Source organism: Pleurodeles waltl, chromosome 3_1 (genome assembly GCF_031143425.1).
Source record: "Pleurodeles waltl isolate 20211129_DDA chromosome 3_1, aPleWal1.hap1.20221129, whole genome shotgun sequence".
NCBI lineage: Eukaryota > Metazoa > Chordata > Amphibia > Caudata > Salamandridae > Pleurodeles > Pleurodeles waltl.
The window spans coordinates 1,131,519,253-1,131,538,763 of record NC_090440.1 but is presented as its reverse complement, the minus strand read 5'-3'; the positions used below and the strand labels follow the sequence as shown (position 1 = coordinate 1,131,538,763).

General features: G+C 43.5%; 1 protein-coding gene across 3 annotated transcripts in view; it reads left to right on the top strand.

The window, feature by feature from the left end:
- Positions 1–9,106: 9,106 nt before the first annotated feature.
- The window catches only part of SCN3B (sodium voltage-gated channel beta subunit 3), a 165,471-nt gene continuing 155,066 nt past the window's right edge, over positions 9,107–19,511 (top strand). Inside the window, exon 1 of one of the 3 annotated variants that reach the window (XM_069224435.1) lies at positions 9,107–9,189. Coding sequence is in view for 1 of the 3 variants with exons in the window: in XM_069224437.1 (XP_069080538.1) it covers positions 9,147–9,189 (43 nt within the window). In the remaining 2 variants the exon portion in view is untranslated. The remainder of the gene's footprint in view (positions 9,190–19,511) is intronic. The other 2 variants (XM_069224434.1, XM_069224437.1) reach the window with 2 other exon arrangements.

Sequence of the window (19,511 nt, the reverse complement as noted above, 5' to 3'; positions counted from 1 at the left end):
CGGGGCGTCTGAAAACCCCGCAACCCAAAGAGGATCCAAGTCCACGCGCTGGAAATCAACGCAACATCTTCCCCGCATGAAAAATAATGACGCAAGTCCATGTGTGAAGGGGCGAAAATGACGCACACCTACCGTTTTCCGCATCTCCTCCTCTGCGGTCCCTAGTGAGGATTTTCAACGCAAATCAGGTACTTTGCCCTGCAAGAGACACTTGTTGTTTCTAGGAGAACTTAAGAGACTTTTTATTGCTTGTACAGTAATATTTCAATTCTAAGACACTCTTTATCACTTTCAGTGATATCCCTACATTTGCTTATTTCATCTTTAATCGTTTTGACCTGCATTTATCCAGATATATTTTTCTAAACACTGTGTGGTGTATTTTTGTGGTGTTATATTGTGGTGTTGTATGATTTATTGCACAAGTACTTTGCACATTGCCTTCTAAGTTAAGCCTGACTGCTCATGCCAAGCTACCAGAGGGTGTGCACAGGATAATTTGGATTGTATGTGACTTATCCTGACTAGAGTGAGGGTACTTCCTTGGACAGGGGGTAACCTGACTGCCAACCAAAGACCCCATTTCTAACAGATGGTCAAAGAAGAAGAGTGTGCCTCTGCATGAAGTATTATGTAAATAAAGTTGACTTAGGGCCAGAGTTAGATCTGGGCAGAGGAAATACTCCATCACAAACGTGACGGATAGCCCGTCCGCTGTCATAGGAAATAATGGGATCTTCATACGGCAGGCGGGATAACCAACAGGTTTGTGACAAAGTATTTCCCTCTGCCAAGATCTAAATCAGGTCCTTAGTCTTCATCACCCATCGTTGGCCAAAGTAGAGAATATTGCACTATGTAGTGATCAGATCCCTACAATGAGCACAGGACAGCCAACTGAAATAAACTGAGATATCCAATGACAAGGTTTTGGACTTATGGCAAGAACTTGGTGGTTGGCTTTGTGGCCAGACAAAGCACCTAGGGAAGCGAGCTCACATTTCATAAAAAAAGTGGACATTAGGCTTCTCCAATTGTTTTTATCTCCCCTTCCTGAAATCAAAATACCTTAATTTGCAGTTTTATTTCCCCCCCTCAATAGTGGATGCTCTGTTCAGCTAGCTGCTGAGCTGTGTATCGCCATTTGGTTACAACGGTGGCCTCACTGTAACCAACTGGGGATGAGTAACTCACCAGAGATCGTGTTGCTTGCCAATGGGCTCCTCTTCTGAGGGAGAAGCATTCAGGACAGTCCCAGCAGATATAGCAAAACAGGCATCTCGGACGCCCCGAAACACGGACATTAGAGCTCCACTACAATATATGTCATGGCAGAGAAGTACAGTGACTGTGTTAGAAGGGAGAACCATGGGGAATGTTCCTAACCTACAAGTCGGTGCAAAAGCTCCCAACTTTAAAACAAAACTGAATGGGAAAGCACTACTGTCAACTCTGCTGTCGGGTTTGGCACTAATGCAGAACTACCAGGTAAGGTCTAGAAAAAGCCTCAAAGGGAGAGAACTGAAAGGGGGGGGAATATACTGAGGAAGTTCAGTAAGACATTGACAAACCAGGTTGTGCCCTTCAATGGTTAGGCAAGAAAGGGGTGTAAAGTAAATCTTTAAAAAGTCCCAAGAGTTCAGAGTCCATTAAAATATCCCCTGGAGCAGCAGAGTTGGGCCATATTAGAATAAGTCCATTGCTTGTTTTTTTTTTTTCAAGTGATAGGGAGGGACGGTATAGTGGACACCAGAGGAAATATAGGCGGGTAGTAAATTAGTGCATCACCCCCAAAAACAGATGAAAAGAAAACAAGCAATACTCATGAATGAGGCAGATGGGGCAGCAGGAGGCAATGAGGATTCAGAAAGAAGGCGAGAGTGCTATGGAAGAATAGCAGACAACACTGGAGAGCTGCCTTAAAATAATTTTGAGATACCAGCCAGCATCAGCAATAAGTTATCCACTGGAACATCTCAAGAGGGACAAGAACAACAGGAGACACAAGAGGTACTTCATACATTGCTTACTCCTGAACCTAACAGAGACGTCTTACCCCCAGCAGTGTCTGATAGGGTAGAATCCACACTTACAAACATGCTGGCAGAAATCCCTAGTAGTTTAAAATTTCGGGAGGCAATCAACATGAGATCCAAGAAGCATGTTCACTATAAGAGAAGAAAAGACAGGATGCACAACTACTATGTTGGAATTTGCTATGCAACTGACAAAAGGATTGGTGGGGAACAATACAAAGGATATAGTACACCTGAAGCTGCAAGAAAAGTATATCCTAAAAAATCTGGAAAGGATTAAAAATCACTTATGGTGAAATAATTTGAGATTTCTTAGGGTACCAGAAGGGATTAAGGGCAACAATATTGAGAACTTTGTAATACGCCTTTTAGAGGGCACAGTAATCTAGAATAATTTGGAAATCAGTCCCAAAGAGGAGATAGAGAGAGTGCATAGAAGCCCCTTTATCTCAACCCTTATAGACTGAATCCAACAAAAATGCTAGTCTGCTTCCAAACATACTCAGTTAAGGAGCATATCTGGGATCTTGCCATGCAAAAAAGTATTAGAAGATTTCACTTTTATATTTCAATCAGAAATATGTTGGAATACAGAGGAGAGGCAATGGAAACTGGGCAAGAGAATACAAAAATTACAGCAGTTCAGTCCTAAGGCAGACATGAGAATTCCATCACTGCTTAGAGAGTAATGTGGAAGAACAAAATGTTTAAGTTTAGAAATGCAGAAGAAGTGGATGCGTTAATCACAGATATCAAAAAGCAGCAGTGTGGGGAGCTATTTATAAGACATAAATTCTAATAGTATCTGTGCATAGGCTATGGATATAATGCTGTCTAAAACATAAAATATACAAAATCTAATACATATCATAGTTATGACACATCATGGAAGTTTAGACGTACATTGTTTGATGTATTAATTTGGGAGCAGAATGTCAAGGTTGTCTCAAGGGCACTATTTTCAGTGCCGTGAGATGTAGGGAGGGCTGCTTGGGAGGGGGGGACAAGGGTGGAGCATTGGTGGTGGTGGAAAACATGAAAAATGTAGTCTTCCTTTATAAAGGTAGCTACACACTTAGAAGTCAACTTCAAAAGGTTGAATATCCAGAAAATGTAGAGAAATTGAATAGTTAACCTGGAACGTGAATGTTTTGATATCTGAGGAGAGACAAAGACTGGTATTTGAATTCTGAAAAGGGACTACTGCACATATAGTGTTACTGCAAGAGACCTATATATGCCTTCACTTCTTAAGAGAGAAAGATGGATTAATCAATTTGTGTGTAACATATCAAGCTGATTCTAATAAATGTACAGCGTATCCTGGTGAGGCAGTCACCTTAGACTCAACTGGTGCAATCTGATATCGATCTACTGGGTCAATAGATTATTACTAAGGTAAATCATATATACTAGGCTGGACAGATCAACCTCTAGGCCAACAAGTAACTCCTCAAAGACTCAAAGATTTCTATATAATATGGTTCAGACCCTGGGGACCAGGGATAACTGGAGGGAGTGTGTTGGGGATAAAATAGAGTACACATACCCACTGAAAAACGGACAAGCACTTTTCAAGGTTAGAATTTTCTCAGTTGATACATGTTGGATCTGCCCCTTTTGCAGGGTCATCCCCAAACTGTTTGCCTCCTTCCTCCTTCTCTTTCTGGCCTGTTTTTGTTGGTTTTACGACTCTAGGCACTTTACAACTGCTAACCAGTGCTAAGGTGCATATGCTCTCTGTCTAAATTGTATTGGTGATTTGTTTATCCATGATTGGCATATTTGATTTACTAGCAAGTCCCTACTATAGTGCCCCATGTGGGCCCAGGGCCTGCAAATCAAAGGCTGCCAGCAGGCCTGAAGCAGTGATTGTGCCACCCACATGAGTAGCCCTGTAAAGATGTCTCAGACCTGCCACTGCAGTGTCTGTGTGTGCAGTGTTGCACTGCCAATTCGACTTGGTAAGTGTACACACATGCCAGGCCCAAACCTTCCCTTTCACTACATGTAAGTCGCCAATAAGGTAGGCCCTAGATAGCCCCATGGCCAGGGTGCAGTTTATTTAAAAAGTAGGGCATGAATTGGTGTGTTTTACATGCTTTGATAGTGATATCCTGCCAAATTCGTTTTTCACTATTGCAAGGCCTATCCCTCCCATAGGTTAATATGGGGATTACCTTTAAATATCTTGTAAGTACAGTTTCCCATTGGGAGCAGAGCCAGATGTGGAGTTTGAAGTCTCTGAACTCACAATTTAAAAATACATCTTTTGGTAAAGTTGGTTTTAGAAAGTGGGCATTTTCTTGCTTAACCATTCTGTACCTCTGCCTGGCTGCTGAATATACAGCTGGGTCATAGTGGCAGATGAGTTGTTTGTGAATTCACTCTAGACATTGACACAAAGGGAGCTGAGGTGTGTCCTGCATATTCTGATGAGTCTTCCGGAGCTAGAGTGGGAAGGAGGAGTTGACACTTGCACTTGAAAGTGTTGTGCCTGTCCTCACACAATACAATCTCCAACCCCCGGTGTGTGTCTGGTGCAGGGAAAGAAAGAGCAGGGTCTTGTGCACTACAAATACTTTCCTTTGATGTTTGTCTACTTCAAAGGTGGAAATAAGGATAATTATTGGACTGCTGACCCCACAACTTTAGATTACTTCTGAATCAAGAGGAACCTCTGCCAAGGAGAAGAGCTTGATGCTTGAGGAGGACCCGCCACTCTGCCTGGTGTTTTGCTGTGCTGGCCTGCTGCTGCTGCTTCTGCCTAAGAGAGAAAGATCTGGACTTTGTTTTCTGAAATCCTGCTTGAGAAGTTTCTCCAAGGGCTTGGACTGAGCTTACCTCCTGTTAAGAAGTCTCATGGACATCAATGACTTCACCCACCAGCCTCCGGGTTTGCTTGCTGTAGACCCTATCTTGCCATGTGGTGCCTATTCCAGTCTCTGGGCCCTTGGGAGTGAAAGCTGACCTAAAAACAAGAAGAACCAGGTGTGCCAACTCCAAACAACTCCATGACCAATGCTGCTGGCCGACTTTGCAACACCGCTTGCACCCAATGCCGTGGCCCCCACTGGAGTGTGATGACCACGACTGACAGTGCAGGCTCAACGCCACTGCAGCCCCACTGACGTCACACAACTTTGTGAGTCCCGAGTGCCATGACACCTGACTCTGCTGCAGCGCCTGTAGCTCTGTGGTGCGACCACGACCCTGTGGGGTCTCTGAACACGTTTTGACCCACCGGATTCATGGACCCCGCTGGATTGTCAGGAACTGATGTCGCACTGGATCCAGCGACGCGCACCTCCCCGGCTCCATGCACCGGCTTGTTTTCTCTGTTAACAAAGGTACTGAACTTGGTGATCCTTGTGACTCCATGACTGGCACCGTCCTCCCCATGAGTGGCATCAGACTGTTGGGAACTACTCCGCCAACTACGTCATGATAGCCCCAGTTGGAGCTTTTGTGTTTTTTCAGTGTTTTTATGAGGATTTAATCTTTTAAAATTCATATTTCTACTTGTGTATTTTTGATTTTTTTAAATCATTTTCCTCTTGTTTGATTTAGATCATTATTGACTATTTTTCTAAACTGGTGTGGAGTTCTTTTGTGGTGTTTCCATTGTGTTACTGTGTGTGTTTCTATAAATACTTTACACATTGCCTTTGAGATAAGCCTTACTGCTTGTGCCAAGCTACCAAGGGGCTCAACAGAGGTTATTTGAGCTGTGTATCTCCCTTACCCTGTCTAGAGTTAGGGTCCCTACTTGGACAGGGTGTGAACTGACTGCCAACTAGAAACTAATTTCTAACAATACTGTTAAATAAATACATAACTAGGATCATACTTCAGCCAGTTCATATCTTGGATCATGCAGCATAAAGCTAGAAGATGGGCTATGGCTTCGAAGCTTGTGCAACATGAGGAAACTATAGGGAAAATCAGGAAAAGCACTAAGGGGTACTTTGACGTTAATCTAGATAAAATGTCTCTTAAGATAGTGTGGGATGCCTATAAATCTTTACTATCAGTTACTACAGTAACTTTACTAGTAGTACGTTTAGTAGTAGTAAGTATATTAATAGTAAAGTTACTTGTAATAACAACTCTACCTCTGTGAATTCTGAAAAGTAGTAAGGTCAGGCTTTTGGTCTAAGTTAGACTTTTGGTCTGAATACTGAAAAGTAGTAAAGTTAGACTTTTAGGGCCTGCTTTAGAGTTTGGTGGAGGGAGTTACTTAGTCACAAATGCAACGAATATCTCGTAGGCCATATTACAATCCCACAATAGTCTATGGAGATAGTAATACGGCAGATGGAAAATCCTTCACGTTTGTGATGGACTAACCCGACCGCCTACTCTAAATCAGGCCCTTACTCTAAGTTAGGCTTTTGGTCTGACTTTACCTTTGTGAATGCTGGAAAGTAGTAAAGTTAGACTTTTGGTGTAAGTTAGAATATTGGTCTAACTTTACCTCAGTGAATACTGAAAAAGTAAACTTATAATTTTCTTCTAAGTTAGACTTTTGGTCTAACTTTACCTCTATGAATACCAACAAGTAGTAGAGTTAGACTTTTGGCCTAAGACTTTTGGTCTAATTTTACCTTTGTAAATACTGAAAAGTAGTAAAGTTAAACATTTGGTCTAAGTTAGACTTTGTGAATCTAACCCTAAGGGGCATATTTAAGAGTGACTAGCTCCACCGGAGCATCACTTTTGGTGACACTCTGGTGGCGCTATACCCTGCGCCGTATTTATAAGGTGGCATGAAGCCACTTTTTGTGGCTTAACACCACCTTGTAAATACAGCCCCTTCACACGCAGCACTTTGCGTGGAAGGGGTGTGCAATGGATGTTGCTGTGGGTGTGCTGCAGCAGCAACCATTGCATTTTCAAGCTGCCCCAGATTTACGAGTTTTTGTAAACCTGAGTCAGCATCAAAATTTAACACCACCCCAGGGGTGGAGATAGAGTGGCACAACGAGGATAAATATTTTTATTTCTCCTTGTTTTTTGCTCTTTCTATGTTTGCTGCATTTTGCCGCACACAAAGGAAGAGAAAATCGCCATTTAAGATTGTTTTTGTGCAGGAAGGTGTTCCTTCCTGTACAAAAACAATCTCCCCCTCAATGCAGCCATCCTTGCACTATAGTGCAAAGGTGGCTGCGTTGTCACACGGCAGCAAATTTAGCTCAGGGGGAAATATAGGGGTGCACCATATTCAATTAAATACGGCGCATCCCTGCATTGTGAAAACGAAAGTGAACAAAGCTGCCAAATTTGGCGCAGCATCGTACACTATCATTTTCCATTAAATCTGGCCCTCAGTTTGTGTAAAGCGTGCAGACTGGGACACTGAACCGCCTCACAGCAAATGTTCTGTTCCCAGTGCAGGATAGTTGTCTGTGCGCCTCTTCTCTGTGGCACACAGCAGTGTGCCTCCTGTTAGTCTATTTGCCTTTTTATCCACGTCTGTCACATGGTGCAGAGGAAACACATTTCCTCATTTACATGGAGCCACACCTCAATGCAAATGAAGGAAAGCCTCCCTTAGATTGTACCAGTAGACATTTAATGCTAGTGTGATATGAATTAAAGTTGGAAAGTTCAAGCCTCTACAGCACCTTCTATAATTCTAAAGTACTCTGGGGGTGTAAAAAACAGGTGCTCATGCCTGCTGCACCTCTGGGACATTTTCAATAATACAGCCCCTGAACAGTAACTGCCTACAATATTTAGCATTCCCCAAATAATGGCTGCACATTAGAACCAGTATGCAATTCTAATTTAAAGCTGGTGCAGCATACATCTTTTCTTTCTCACACCAAGGGCCATATTACATATAGGGTCTGCAGCTCTGGTCTGCGATGGTCGGACCTTTAACTTGGTGCTCTAGACACAGAGCAGGACATTGCGCACTGTTACAATGAATGCACTGTTGCCAGAGCAGGTGCAAACTTGTGGCTGCACTGGGGAAGAGCATTAGTAAAATATGCATTAGCTATTCGAAGTTGCGGGTATGACTTCCACTGTCCAGGTACCAAACAGTTTGTACCTTGAATTGAAAGGGAGCAGAGATCCTCCTGCAGACAGGTGTAGTGAGTGAATGTCCCTGCCTGCATGGAGTACTTGTGGTGATCCGTAGTAAGATATTTCTCCAATTCGAAGGGATGCCTGTGCAACTCCTCTATGTAGCACACTGTCAGTGCACCTCCTGACGGCCTCTTTGCCTATGTAATACCTGCCTGTAATATGACACAGACTCTGCGGCAAAGTGTTTTCTTATTTATATGGGTCCATGTCCCAATGCAAATGATTTAGCGCCCCTTGGTGTTCGTGCAACGCAAAATATGCACCAGTGCTATCTGTACTACAGAAGGGTTAGCACAAGCATCTCCAGCCCGCCTCTGCAATTATAAAGTGCCCCATGGGCACAAGAAGCAGAGCCACTTACTGTACACTATTGTAGTATGCCACAGATGAGGTACCACAGCAAACTAATAGTTGGTGATTCTACCTGCAGCCAAGCAGCGATAGAGTGACTTGTTCGAAGCTAAACAAAACTCATCAAAACATGAATTCATAAATGAGCCTGTAAACAATGAAATAATCGCCAGTGCTTGGGTTAAGGGTTCTTTTATGGGAGCTGACCGTTGAATCACCTACATCCAAAGATGGGTGAGAAGAAAGAAATAACATAACCTTAAAATAGGTTGCAAACCAAAAAATCATTTACATTACTGATAAAATGAAGCAAGAAGGTGAGATGAAAATCATGGTACACATCACATATCACATACCACTTTCTTTTTTAAGGGAAACACAGGAACACACACTGTTTCACATTAGAATGGCACAGGTCATTGCTCTCTGCTTTACTTCAGTGTAGTTGTTTGTGACAGAGTGTGTGCAGATGCCTTCTTTCAGGTCTGAGCTCTGTTTTTCAGGCTCGGTGAGAACAGTTATGTCCCTGTAGGAGAGGCGAGGCTGAGCAATGTCAGGTATGTTCTAAACATGAAATCAAAGGAATGCAGCCAGGTGCTGCAGAGGCTGTGAACCTAGCCAGGGCTTCACACCAAAGGAGATCAGAATCTGGGTGGCCAGAGCATGAGGTGGACACACCGGCCTGTTCCTGAACCAGCTGCAGCAGGTTAGGTCCTACTTGAACTAAGCATACCAACTTTTCTGAAACACTGAGCTCTCTTTTGCCAATATTTTTCACTGCCCTCTCTCTAAGAGCTCTTATCTGTTAGTCATCCTTCGCTGCTCTCATTTCACCACCTCAGTCTATGTATCGCAAACCTAGCCAAAAGGCAGCGAGCACTGTACAAGGTCAAAGACAAGAAAAGATTCAACAGGTAGGAGGAGAGGAAGATGGGCTGTGGGCAATAAATGCATTGTGATATAGTGTTATTTAAAGGAGTGAGTCTTCAACTCTGTTAAATTGGAGCAGCGTTCCAGAAGTTCTAATGGATACAGATCCTGGGTGCATAGATGGTCGTCTGCTGTTTTGTTTATTCAGTTTTGCTCTAATTAGTTTGCAATCAGATGGTGTCCTGGCTCCAGGTGTGTGCCAAAATAAACCAGAGATGGTGAGCTTGTCGGCAAGATAATCAGAGTGCCGGTCATGATATCTATGTATATGATTCAGCTGGTTTTGAAGAAGATGTGGCCCAGCAATAGGAGCCAATGGAGTTCCACTAGGATGGGATGGTGTGACTGTATTTCTTCAGGCCCTACATGAGGTGTGCTGAAGGATGTGGGATGCCCCTAATGGGTACCAGTGCAGAGTCCGGGATGCCATGAAGAAGGGCATCGGCACCCTCTATATTAAAGGGTTTTGGGAGCTTGAACAGCAATACTGAAGTCACTTTCAGAAAGAAATGATTTGACTTTCATAAGAGAACTGGTACCAGGCTGCATTTGATTTTTTGGTATCATGTTCTTTGAGGGTAAGGTTGGTGTCCAGGGTGAACCCAAGTAACTAAGCATTCAGTGAAAGTTGGGGTTCAGAGCCATCAAGGTTAATTTAATTGTTTCTCATCTCTCCTCACACACTTTGTCCTATCTGTCTCAGTCAACTCTCTATCTCTCTTAGTCTTCTCTTGTATCTTGCGTTCTCAGCTCGCTCTGCTTGTCTCTCCCTTTCTCACCTCACTTTCATTAAGCCTCCTTTTTCTTCCATATGATCCAGTACTATTTGTTTTTTTTCTCTTCTCCCTTTCTTTCCTCTTTCTGACACATTGCTATGTTATCTCTCTTCTGGCATGTTATCTTTTTGTCTTTCTCCCTGCTTCTAAATGCTCTCCTCTCTCTTTTTCCGTCTTACTTTACCACATCCTGCCTTCCTTCCATCTTCCTGGCTTTCATGTCTGTTTGTGCACTCTTATTTTCATTTCTCTCTAGAAAGTACCCTCCTTTTATCATCCTCACCAAACCATAGCCAATTTCCTCTGTTCTTTCCCGGGTCTTTCGTCTTCTTTGCACCATTTCTCCTCTTCTGCCAGCAGATCCATTTGCCCTAACATCACTCATCACTCTTACTTTCTTTTAAGGTTGCGCAACATGTGTAAGCTTTTGAAATTGTCTTTTCAAATGCAGCTAACACAACAACGTTGGCCTATTTTAAAAAAAAAGTGAGTGACATTTCTCGCAAATTGTTTTGTGTGACAACTCTGCCCTCGTCCCATCATTGCCTGCTTTCTGCAAAGCACTTGTCACATAAAAATATTTAGCTGAAACAAATCTCGTACGAAAAACATTTGTGGAGAATTTTGCAAACAGGCAAAGCTTTGCCAGAAAATACTGTCAGTAACATCGTGGAGGCTAAAAGTTTATCCTCTCTGCAAAATGTTGTAGTAAAAGCTTTTCACTCTACAGCACGCTCTCCTTTTATTCAGCCAAATCTGATTTTCCTTTCTCTCTCTCACACACTTCTACTACCTGTTTTTTTATTACTTAGTAAAATTGCATACCTTGCAGTGTGCCATGGGGATCATCTTTCTAATAATGTTATTGGTTCTGATTCATTGCAAATGTGTTTAATATGGTATCGAAACTGCAAACATGCCAGGTGTGACTCCTTCACCCATTGCTGGCATTTTTAACCAACACCACCTTCAAGGCTAGGAATTTCAAGCCCATGCTTATAATGTGAAAAGCAATAGAACACATTCCAGTCAACAAGGTGTTGTTGAGGAAGCCCTGTACTGCCAAAATGTTTCACACATCACGGCATGTAACCACTTGGCATCAGTGCTTCTTCTATACATTGTTACTGTTTGTCAGCATCGTCTACGAACTTTTCTTGTTTAATCTTCATTTTAGTTTGTTTACAACGTTGGCAAAGAGCATAGCAGACATTTCTCTGCCCATAGCTGCCAAGTTTCCCAGGTCTATGTGTCACGTGGTGCTCCAGTGCAGGTTTTTTTTGTTTTTTTTGTTTTTTTTGTTTTTTGTTTTGTAATTCTGGGACTTGTGGCCCTGTGTTATAATTGCATCACCAAGACTACAAATCCCAGAATTCAAGGAAAAGGCATCGACTGGAGCATCTCATCACACTTGGACATAGGAAACATGTCAGGACTAGCTGCACGCATCCATTACTTGGCTCTACAGCATTGCTGGCGCCCATTTCCTAGCTCAAATTACCAACTCCTATTAAATTACATCGTGGCTGCCTCGTACTGCCGGATCACGAAAGAACTGGTCTCATTTGCCAATGAAGATCAGTTGCTGTCCTCTATTGGTAACTCGAATTGCAGCACATAATGTTAGAACTGATTTATGTTTGCTTTGAGCAAGAGACCTGCTAGCTCTCACCCGAGTGCCTCACATCATCCGAGGAGTTGGCATGCTGCTGATCGTCCAGTTGGAGGTCTCACAATGGGAATCTACAGATTAGTGGCGAGCGGCTTTAAGGAGAGCATAACGTAACATTGTCTTTTCGAAACACTTGCCTTCTTAAAAACATTACTGAAGCACTATGATCAAGCAAAGAAAGTTCCCGCATAGCGGAATAATATAATTTTTATAGGGCATTTACAAATATCATATCGCCAGCCTTAGTTCATTTTAAACTGTATCCCAAAGTGACAATAGAGTGTCTCCACGGAGAGCTCGTTCTCTGGTAGTGATCAATCACTGTCTTCACTTGCAGTTCTATTTTAAATGTTCTTAATCCAAGCACTCACTGCCCTTATAATTTACACTGGAACAATGTTCCAGAAATAGACAAGGCCAGCAGGAAGTACAGAGGTGAACGAGTCAGCTGGGATTTTATTTTCATTTTCCCTTCAGGTATTTCAGGCTGAGCCCAAAGGTTGCCAGTAAGACAGTAAACCGTTAGCAGGGCCACTGGAATTATGTAATTACGGGGTTGCAGTGATTTCCGCAAAATTATGCATTTTCCATGTTTGCCACATAATTCATCATTTGCGACATAATCTACAGATTTTAGCAAAAGAAAAATGTTTCTAGCTGTGAGGAAAGCGTTTTATTATATTGTGTTGTTGTGCGACCTCACCATGTGATAAACTCACAAACCAGTATTGTTGCACTCAGGTTTGTATGAAAAACCTTATCTCAACCGTGGTAAACTGTGGTCTTGAGCAGTCAGGCTCTTATTAAAGGAACAGCATTAAGAAGTACCAAAACAGTTGGATAATAAGAAAATGCAACACAATAAAAACAGGAAAACAATTTGTACAAATAGATTATATTTCTATTTTTGAATAGGCAACATAATGACAAAACTCCACTGGAGGGTTTCAGAGATATGAATCTTTAGAGAAACAATAAATGGCAGATTTTTCACTTAGCGCAATAAATCATTGTAATCTACCATGACTCATGGTTTAGGATTAGCCTTGACAATTAACTTGGAAACAGCTACAAAGGCAACCTTATGTCGGCCAACTCTGGCAGGGAGCCAATCACAAGGACCAAGAATGTCAAGTAGAACAGTTACCTCAAAGTCAAAGCAGTCCCAGTTCAATTCCAGGCTGTTGGACCTGACCCTCTCTGCAGAGTTACCCCTAAACTTTGTGTCTTCCTCCTATCTATTTTTGCTGCATTAGTTTGTATTGACCTTAGGACTGCATGTTACCCCTGCTAAACAGTGATAAAGTGCTTGAGCTCCATCCTTAAAACATGTTAGAATTTGCTAATACCCAATTGGTATATTTAATTTACTTGGAATTCACTAGCAAAGCGGCACTACCTGTGCCCAGGCCTGTAAATAAAATTTCACTAGTCGGCCTGCAGCACTGATTGTGCCATCCACTTCAGAAGCACTTTAAACATGTCTCAGACCTGCATTGCAACCTGTGTACAGCTTTAAACTGTCATTTCAACCTGGCAAAATAAACCTTTTGCCAGTCCCAAACCTTCTTTTTTAATAAAAATAAATCACACCTGGGTAGACCGTGGACAGCCCAGAGGAAAGAGTGCAGTGCTTTTACAAAGTAGGACATGTGCTTTTAGGTTTTACATATCTTACTACTGTACAACTCTTAAATTTGTTTTTCACTATTGCAAGGCATACCTCTTCCATAAGATGCCATTAGATTTACTTTATTACATTACCCTATTATGCTTATATTTCCAAATGGGAACAGGTAACCATTCATGTTTGGTGTCTGGAACTGTAATGAAAAATTCTCTCTTATGGTAAAGTCAGATGTTAATTTAAAAATTTTAAAAAGCAACTTTTAGAAAGTTGGTATTTTTCTGCCTTAGCCATTTAGTGCCTGTAGGCTGCTGCTCCCTGGGGCACATAACTAGGTGTAGCTGACAATTGAGCTTTCTTTATCCCTCCTAGACAGCCACACACAATAGAGAGCTTAAGTGTGAAAATATTTAAAGCTCTATACCTATGGTTCTACTGATTGGCTTTTGGTCATTTTGGTCCTGTTCTATTTATTAAAATGTACTCTATTTTTCTAATCTGGAGTGGGATCCTTCCGTGGTGTGTTTTCACTGTGTTACTGTTTGAAGTGTTGCACACATACTTTACACGTTGCCTCTGAGTAAAGCTTGACTACTCTGTGCCAAGCTACCTAAGGACTGAGGGCAGGTTAATTTAGGGTTGCTTGAGGCTTCACCCTGACAAGGGTTTTGGCTTCTGCCTCAGCTGGTGACAGGAGCCTGGGTCAGTCCATGAACATGATGGGGTGACTTTGGCCATAGGGGTCAATGCCCCTCAAAGTAACGGTAAAGTCCAGACAGTTTCCACTAGTCTACTGGTCTCCGGCTACAGCAAAACCAGCAGTTTCCTTTAACTGGCAGTAACTTCCTTGCCTGGTGACCAAACTTCACTCCGATGACTTTCCCAGGTCCAGTCCACTCTGTACAACTTCTTAGGGTCCGGACTCAGTCTCCCAGGTTTCACTTTGGCAGTAAGTTCAGGGCTGTCAGCTCACCAAGGTAGGCTTCTTCAGCTTTTGTGGCCCAGTAGCAGGAACAGTAAGTCAGCCGACTCACTATTGAAGTCATTTTCTCTGTCTGGGTTCCGGGGATGGCATTTACTCAAGCAGGGTACCACAGGCACAGTCCTCTCTTTGCTGACCCAAGGAGCAACAGATGCAGCCCATTTTTGGTGTCGCCTCTTATTGCTGGGTCCAGAGAAGAGCAGGGTAGTCCTTCTTTGGTCCTATCTCCAGTACAGACATGATCTGATCTCTAGGTGTCAGTGGTGCCACTGTAATACTCAGTTCTTGCCCTCTGGAATGTGGTGAATATGAGCCAATGGGCTACCTGGTGCCATTCTGCAAAGTGACGACTTTCTGTGAAGTGTGGCATCTAGCCAGCCCAGAATGCTCCACTCGGCACAACATGGCGAGTGGAGCTCCCTAGCCCATCACAGAGGTGTAGCTACCTGGAACCTACACACCCATGGAAACAATGATTTGGCAATAGGTTTCCCTTCTCTATCCACAATGGCAGCCTGTCTGCAAAGACAAAAGAGTAGCCTCTTGTTTCTGACTACCATTTGCCCTTCAAAGGCAACTTTCCCTTTTAAGCTCACCTTTCGGGCTCACACCCTGTTTGGCCACCCTGCCAGTATGAACTCACACCTCTTTCAATGGTAGTCCTTTTGTGTTCTCTCCAGAGAGCCCTTCACACCTCCCCAGGAGGGCAGAAGGCTGTATTGAGGTCAGCAACTGTAAATGGTCACTGGAAAGGTTTGGGTCACACAGTGGCAACTTTCTAAAGTTGAAACACACAAAAGGTGATGAGAGGAAGGCTTGTGATTTGTCTAACTACTGGCAATCGCTCCGGAGAGCATCCAGCCTCTTGTTCATTTGCTCACCATGCTACCTCAGTTTGGAACCAGCCATATGCAAATCAACCTTGAACCTGCTCCTCATGGATAGAGGCCAGCCCCCACAGTCAAGTCAGATCCTTCACGAACAAGGACACAAGCAAACCAGGACTGTTTTCACTCTGGTTATGGGCTCATCGATCAGGTACAATTTAGCTCCAGTGACACATTGAGCATGGAAACCATGACTCGGCATACCCATGCCACTTAGGTCAGTACATGAAACACACAAAAGGGGATGGGAGGAATGCTTACAATTTGTCCAACCACTGTCAATTGCTTGGGGTGGTATCACAACCCATTGTTCTTTTGGTCATCATGCCACCTCAGTGTGGACCCAGCCATATGCAAATCCATCTTGACCCCGCCCCTCATGGGTACAGTCCAGCATGAACTGTCAAGCTGAGATGGCACGTGAGCAAAAAAACAATGGGTTGGTATGCTACCCAAGGCAATTGCCAGTAGTTATATAAATCACAAGCATTCCCCCATCACCTTTTGTGTGTTTTACATTTCTAGAGGTGTGATGTGTGCAAAAGTTACATTGAATTCGACCTGAGCATCAAGTCTGGTTTAATGAAAGAAGACTTTTGATACCTTGAAGTGTCATGTTTAGTAGCCCCATTCAGAAGTTAGCACTGCTGAATGGTCAGCGTGTAAAAATATACTTGCCAATAGCGTTACTAGCCTTTCCACAGTAAAAACAAAAATGTGATTTTTTTTACTATCAGGACATATACGTCAGAAAACACAAGTCCAATTTTTTAATATAATGCACCCTGCCTTTAGGGATAAGTAGGCCTCCTTTAGGGGCAGCTTATGAATATTAAAAAGAATGGTCTGGGTTTGCCATTATTGTAAATGCCAAATTTGAGTTAGCAGTTTAATACTGGGGTGGGAGTAATGGTTTGCTTTGTCTCCCTCATTGTGGCACAGTAAGTGCTGCAATCCATGAGGGACACTTTAACTTACAAGCCACAGGTACCCCTAGTGCTATATACTAGGGACTTGATAAGCAAGTTAAGTAGAGCCAATTGGGACTGAGCCAAATAGACATACATGTTTTAAGGGTCAGAGCTCTGACACGCTACCAGGCAGATGTCCCACTGTAAAGTCCATACCCTGTTGGGAAATGGACTTACCCAACAGTTTGGGGTTCTCTCCTATCATCTGCATAAGTCACCTAATAAAGGTAACTGTTTGATCCTGACCCTCATCATTTACCTGCACCAGCAATTCTCAATTTCCACCTTTAAAAGCATCTGTCTGGGGAATTAATTAATTGCTATAATCAGGGGCTTTTAAGACAGATTCTGCGCACAAAGCCTGTTTCCACATGGCAAAGAATGTTTGACACTCTTCAGTCCAAATACATTGTTTGAGATGTTTCTTTGAAGTGAGTTCTGTCAATACATCCACAATGGTACAATGCCCCTTCACAACCCTTCTGTAATAACCAGTCAGGCCCAGAAAAGCTCTGACCTGGGTCTCAGTCTTAGGAACCTCTCAAGCCCGGGTTGTACATGGCCTTCCCCACTTGGTAGCCCATGTACACACTGAGTCTTGCCCTATTTGGCACTTACTTGCCTTAAGAGCCAGGCCGGCCTGCTGCAGGGCCCGAACCACTTCCCCAAGTTGAAACAGGTGCTACTTCCAGATGGAACTGAATACAGCAATGTGATCGAGGTATGCTGCACTCAAAGCTTCCAGACCTGAGAGAACTCTATTCACAGATGTTTGGTAGGTGCCAGGTGAATTTTTCAAACCAAAGGGTGTCAGTTTGAATTGAGAGTTTCCTTCAGGTGTTGAAAATGCACACCTCTTTGCAGCTCCTTCGGTGAGGCCAATCGTGCAATGTCCTGAAGTTAGATCAGTGGTATTTAACTACTTGACAACCCCATCTTGTATATGAACTCATCAGTCCTTGGTATGGGGTGAGCATCAGCCTTAGTGACAGCATAAAAGTCTCTGTAGTCCACACAGATTTGGTTTTGGTTTGGTTACCAGCACTACTGAGCTGGTTCAAGGACTGTTAGAAGGCTCAATCACCCCAAGCTCTAACATCTTGGGAGCCTCAGCCTTAATGCTGGCCTTGTCCTGGCCTGACTGTCTATAAATTGTACTCTCAACAGGCAAACTGCCAGTTATCTCCACATCATGAACACACCAAGTTGGCAGATCTGGGGTCAAGGAAAACAGACCAACAAACTGTCTTAACAAGTTAAAACAGTATCTTTACTGTTGCACTATCAAAGCGGAGAACAGCACTACTCCATCCACTGAGGTATCCTTCACATTACTTGACAATAAGTTAGGGGGACAGTCACTTTCCTCTCCCCCACCCCCATTTGTCACATTGTCATGCCTTTCTTGTCATGGTGTGGTTTAAGTTTGTTGTCATGTATATTCGTATGAGGATTCTTTGGGGTACCCAGGTCCTCCAAATTTGAACAGGGTCCAGCCCTCCTAAATTTGAGGGAGCCACAGGCTTGAAAACCCACAGCAACTGACCTGGTTTCGTCTCCATCACAGAAGGCTTCTGGCCATATCAGTGATGAACAAGCTCCTTGCTGGTCTCTAAATTCTTCTTTGCCTTTTTCATGCACCCAGTCATCCTGGAGGGAAGGCCCAGCACATAGTCCACTATATCCTGCTTTGACTCTTTGATGAGCTTCTCCCATCCTTCTTCCACCAAACTCAGTAGACCCCTTACATGGTGACCAAACAAGAGTTCAAGTGAGCTAAAGCCTACTCCTTTTTTGTGGTACCTCCCTGTAGGCAAACAGTATGCACAGAAGAATAACACCCCATCGCTTTCTGAGTTTCTCAAGTAAACCCATTATCATGCCTTTTATGGTCCTGTTGAATCTTTCAACCAGACCATCACTTTGGGGGTGGTGGTGAACTTGTAACACCACACTCATTCCCCATGGCTTTCAGATAGGCAGATAGGGAAACCTATGCTGGTGAAGATACCAAGAAGGCCCTTGACGCTGCAGGTGCAGTGACAGTCCTTAGGGGTATTGCCTATGGGTATTTGGTAGCATGGTCCACTACCACCAGGATAGACCTGTTCCCAGATGCAGTTTAAGGGTGAAGGGGACCAACAATATATATCCGTACCCTTTGAAAAAGAGTCCTAACCACAGGTAATAGTATCAGGGAAGCCATTGGCTTGCCTATTGTCTTGACACTGGCTTGACAGGGGACACAGGAGCAGCAGAACTCTTTCACTTTCTCTGACATCTGGGGACAATAGAAATTACTGACCAACCTTTCAATGATTTTGATCTGGCCCTGATGACCGGCCAGGGTAGTGTCAAGGGCTAGGTTGAGGCAAAATTATCTGTATTGTTGGCCGACCACAACTCTCCTGGTTGGCCCTGGTTTGGGATCGTTAGTCTCACTATACGGAACTCCATCAACCCACTATACCCTTTTCATTCCCCCAGTTCTCATCTTTCAGCCAACCTCCTAAGGCCCGCTAGAAATGGACCAAGTATCTGCCCCTTGCACAAGTCTTCCCTAAATGTACCTACTGTACCCTGAAGTTCTGCCAACTTTGGCATGTTCTTCAATGGGATATCCTCATCTGCAGCCACCAGGTCCTTCCCCACAGGGCTAGACTCCTTATGGGTCTGAGGCCTTTTGGATGCGGGCTAACCAGACTTCCTGCTCTTCCTCTTGCTGTTAGGGACCTGGACCATTCTTCCAGTCTCTAGGTTCCCTTGACTACTCCGTAGGGCTGTTTGTGCTCTTGTTGCCACTCAAACCAACTCATGGAGGCATAACATTGCTGTATGAACTTTCCTTTCCACACCTGCCCAAGGAGAGGTTTCAAGGCCATTTCCTAACAGACTCCACTGGGATGCCAGGTGACACACATACATATTCTTCTGGCCAGTAACCCTTCGGCACTCAAAGTTCACCATGGCCATCGGATGGAACCTTGTATTGTCTGAGTTTCCTATCTGGTGCACCTGTTCAGGAATGATTTGGTCTGGGGAGGCTAGCTTGGCCATGACTCTGGTTATGCTGGTACCCGTAACCCTCAGAGCCTTGACTTCAATCCCATTCATCTTTGCCACTGCCTGAACTTTTCCATACTTAAAGGTCAGGTAGCCAATGTGTCAATTTCCACCCTACCC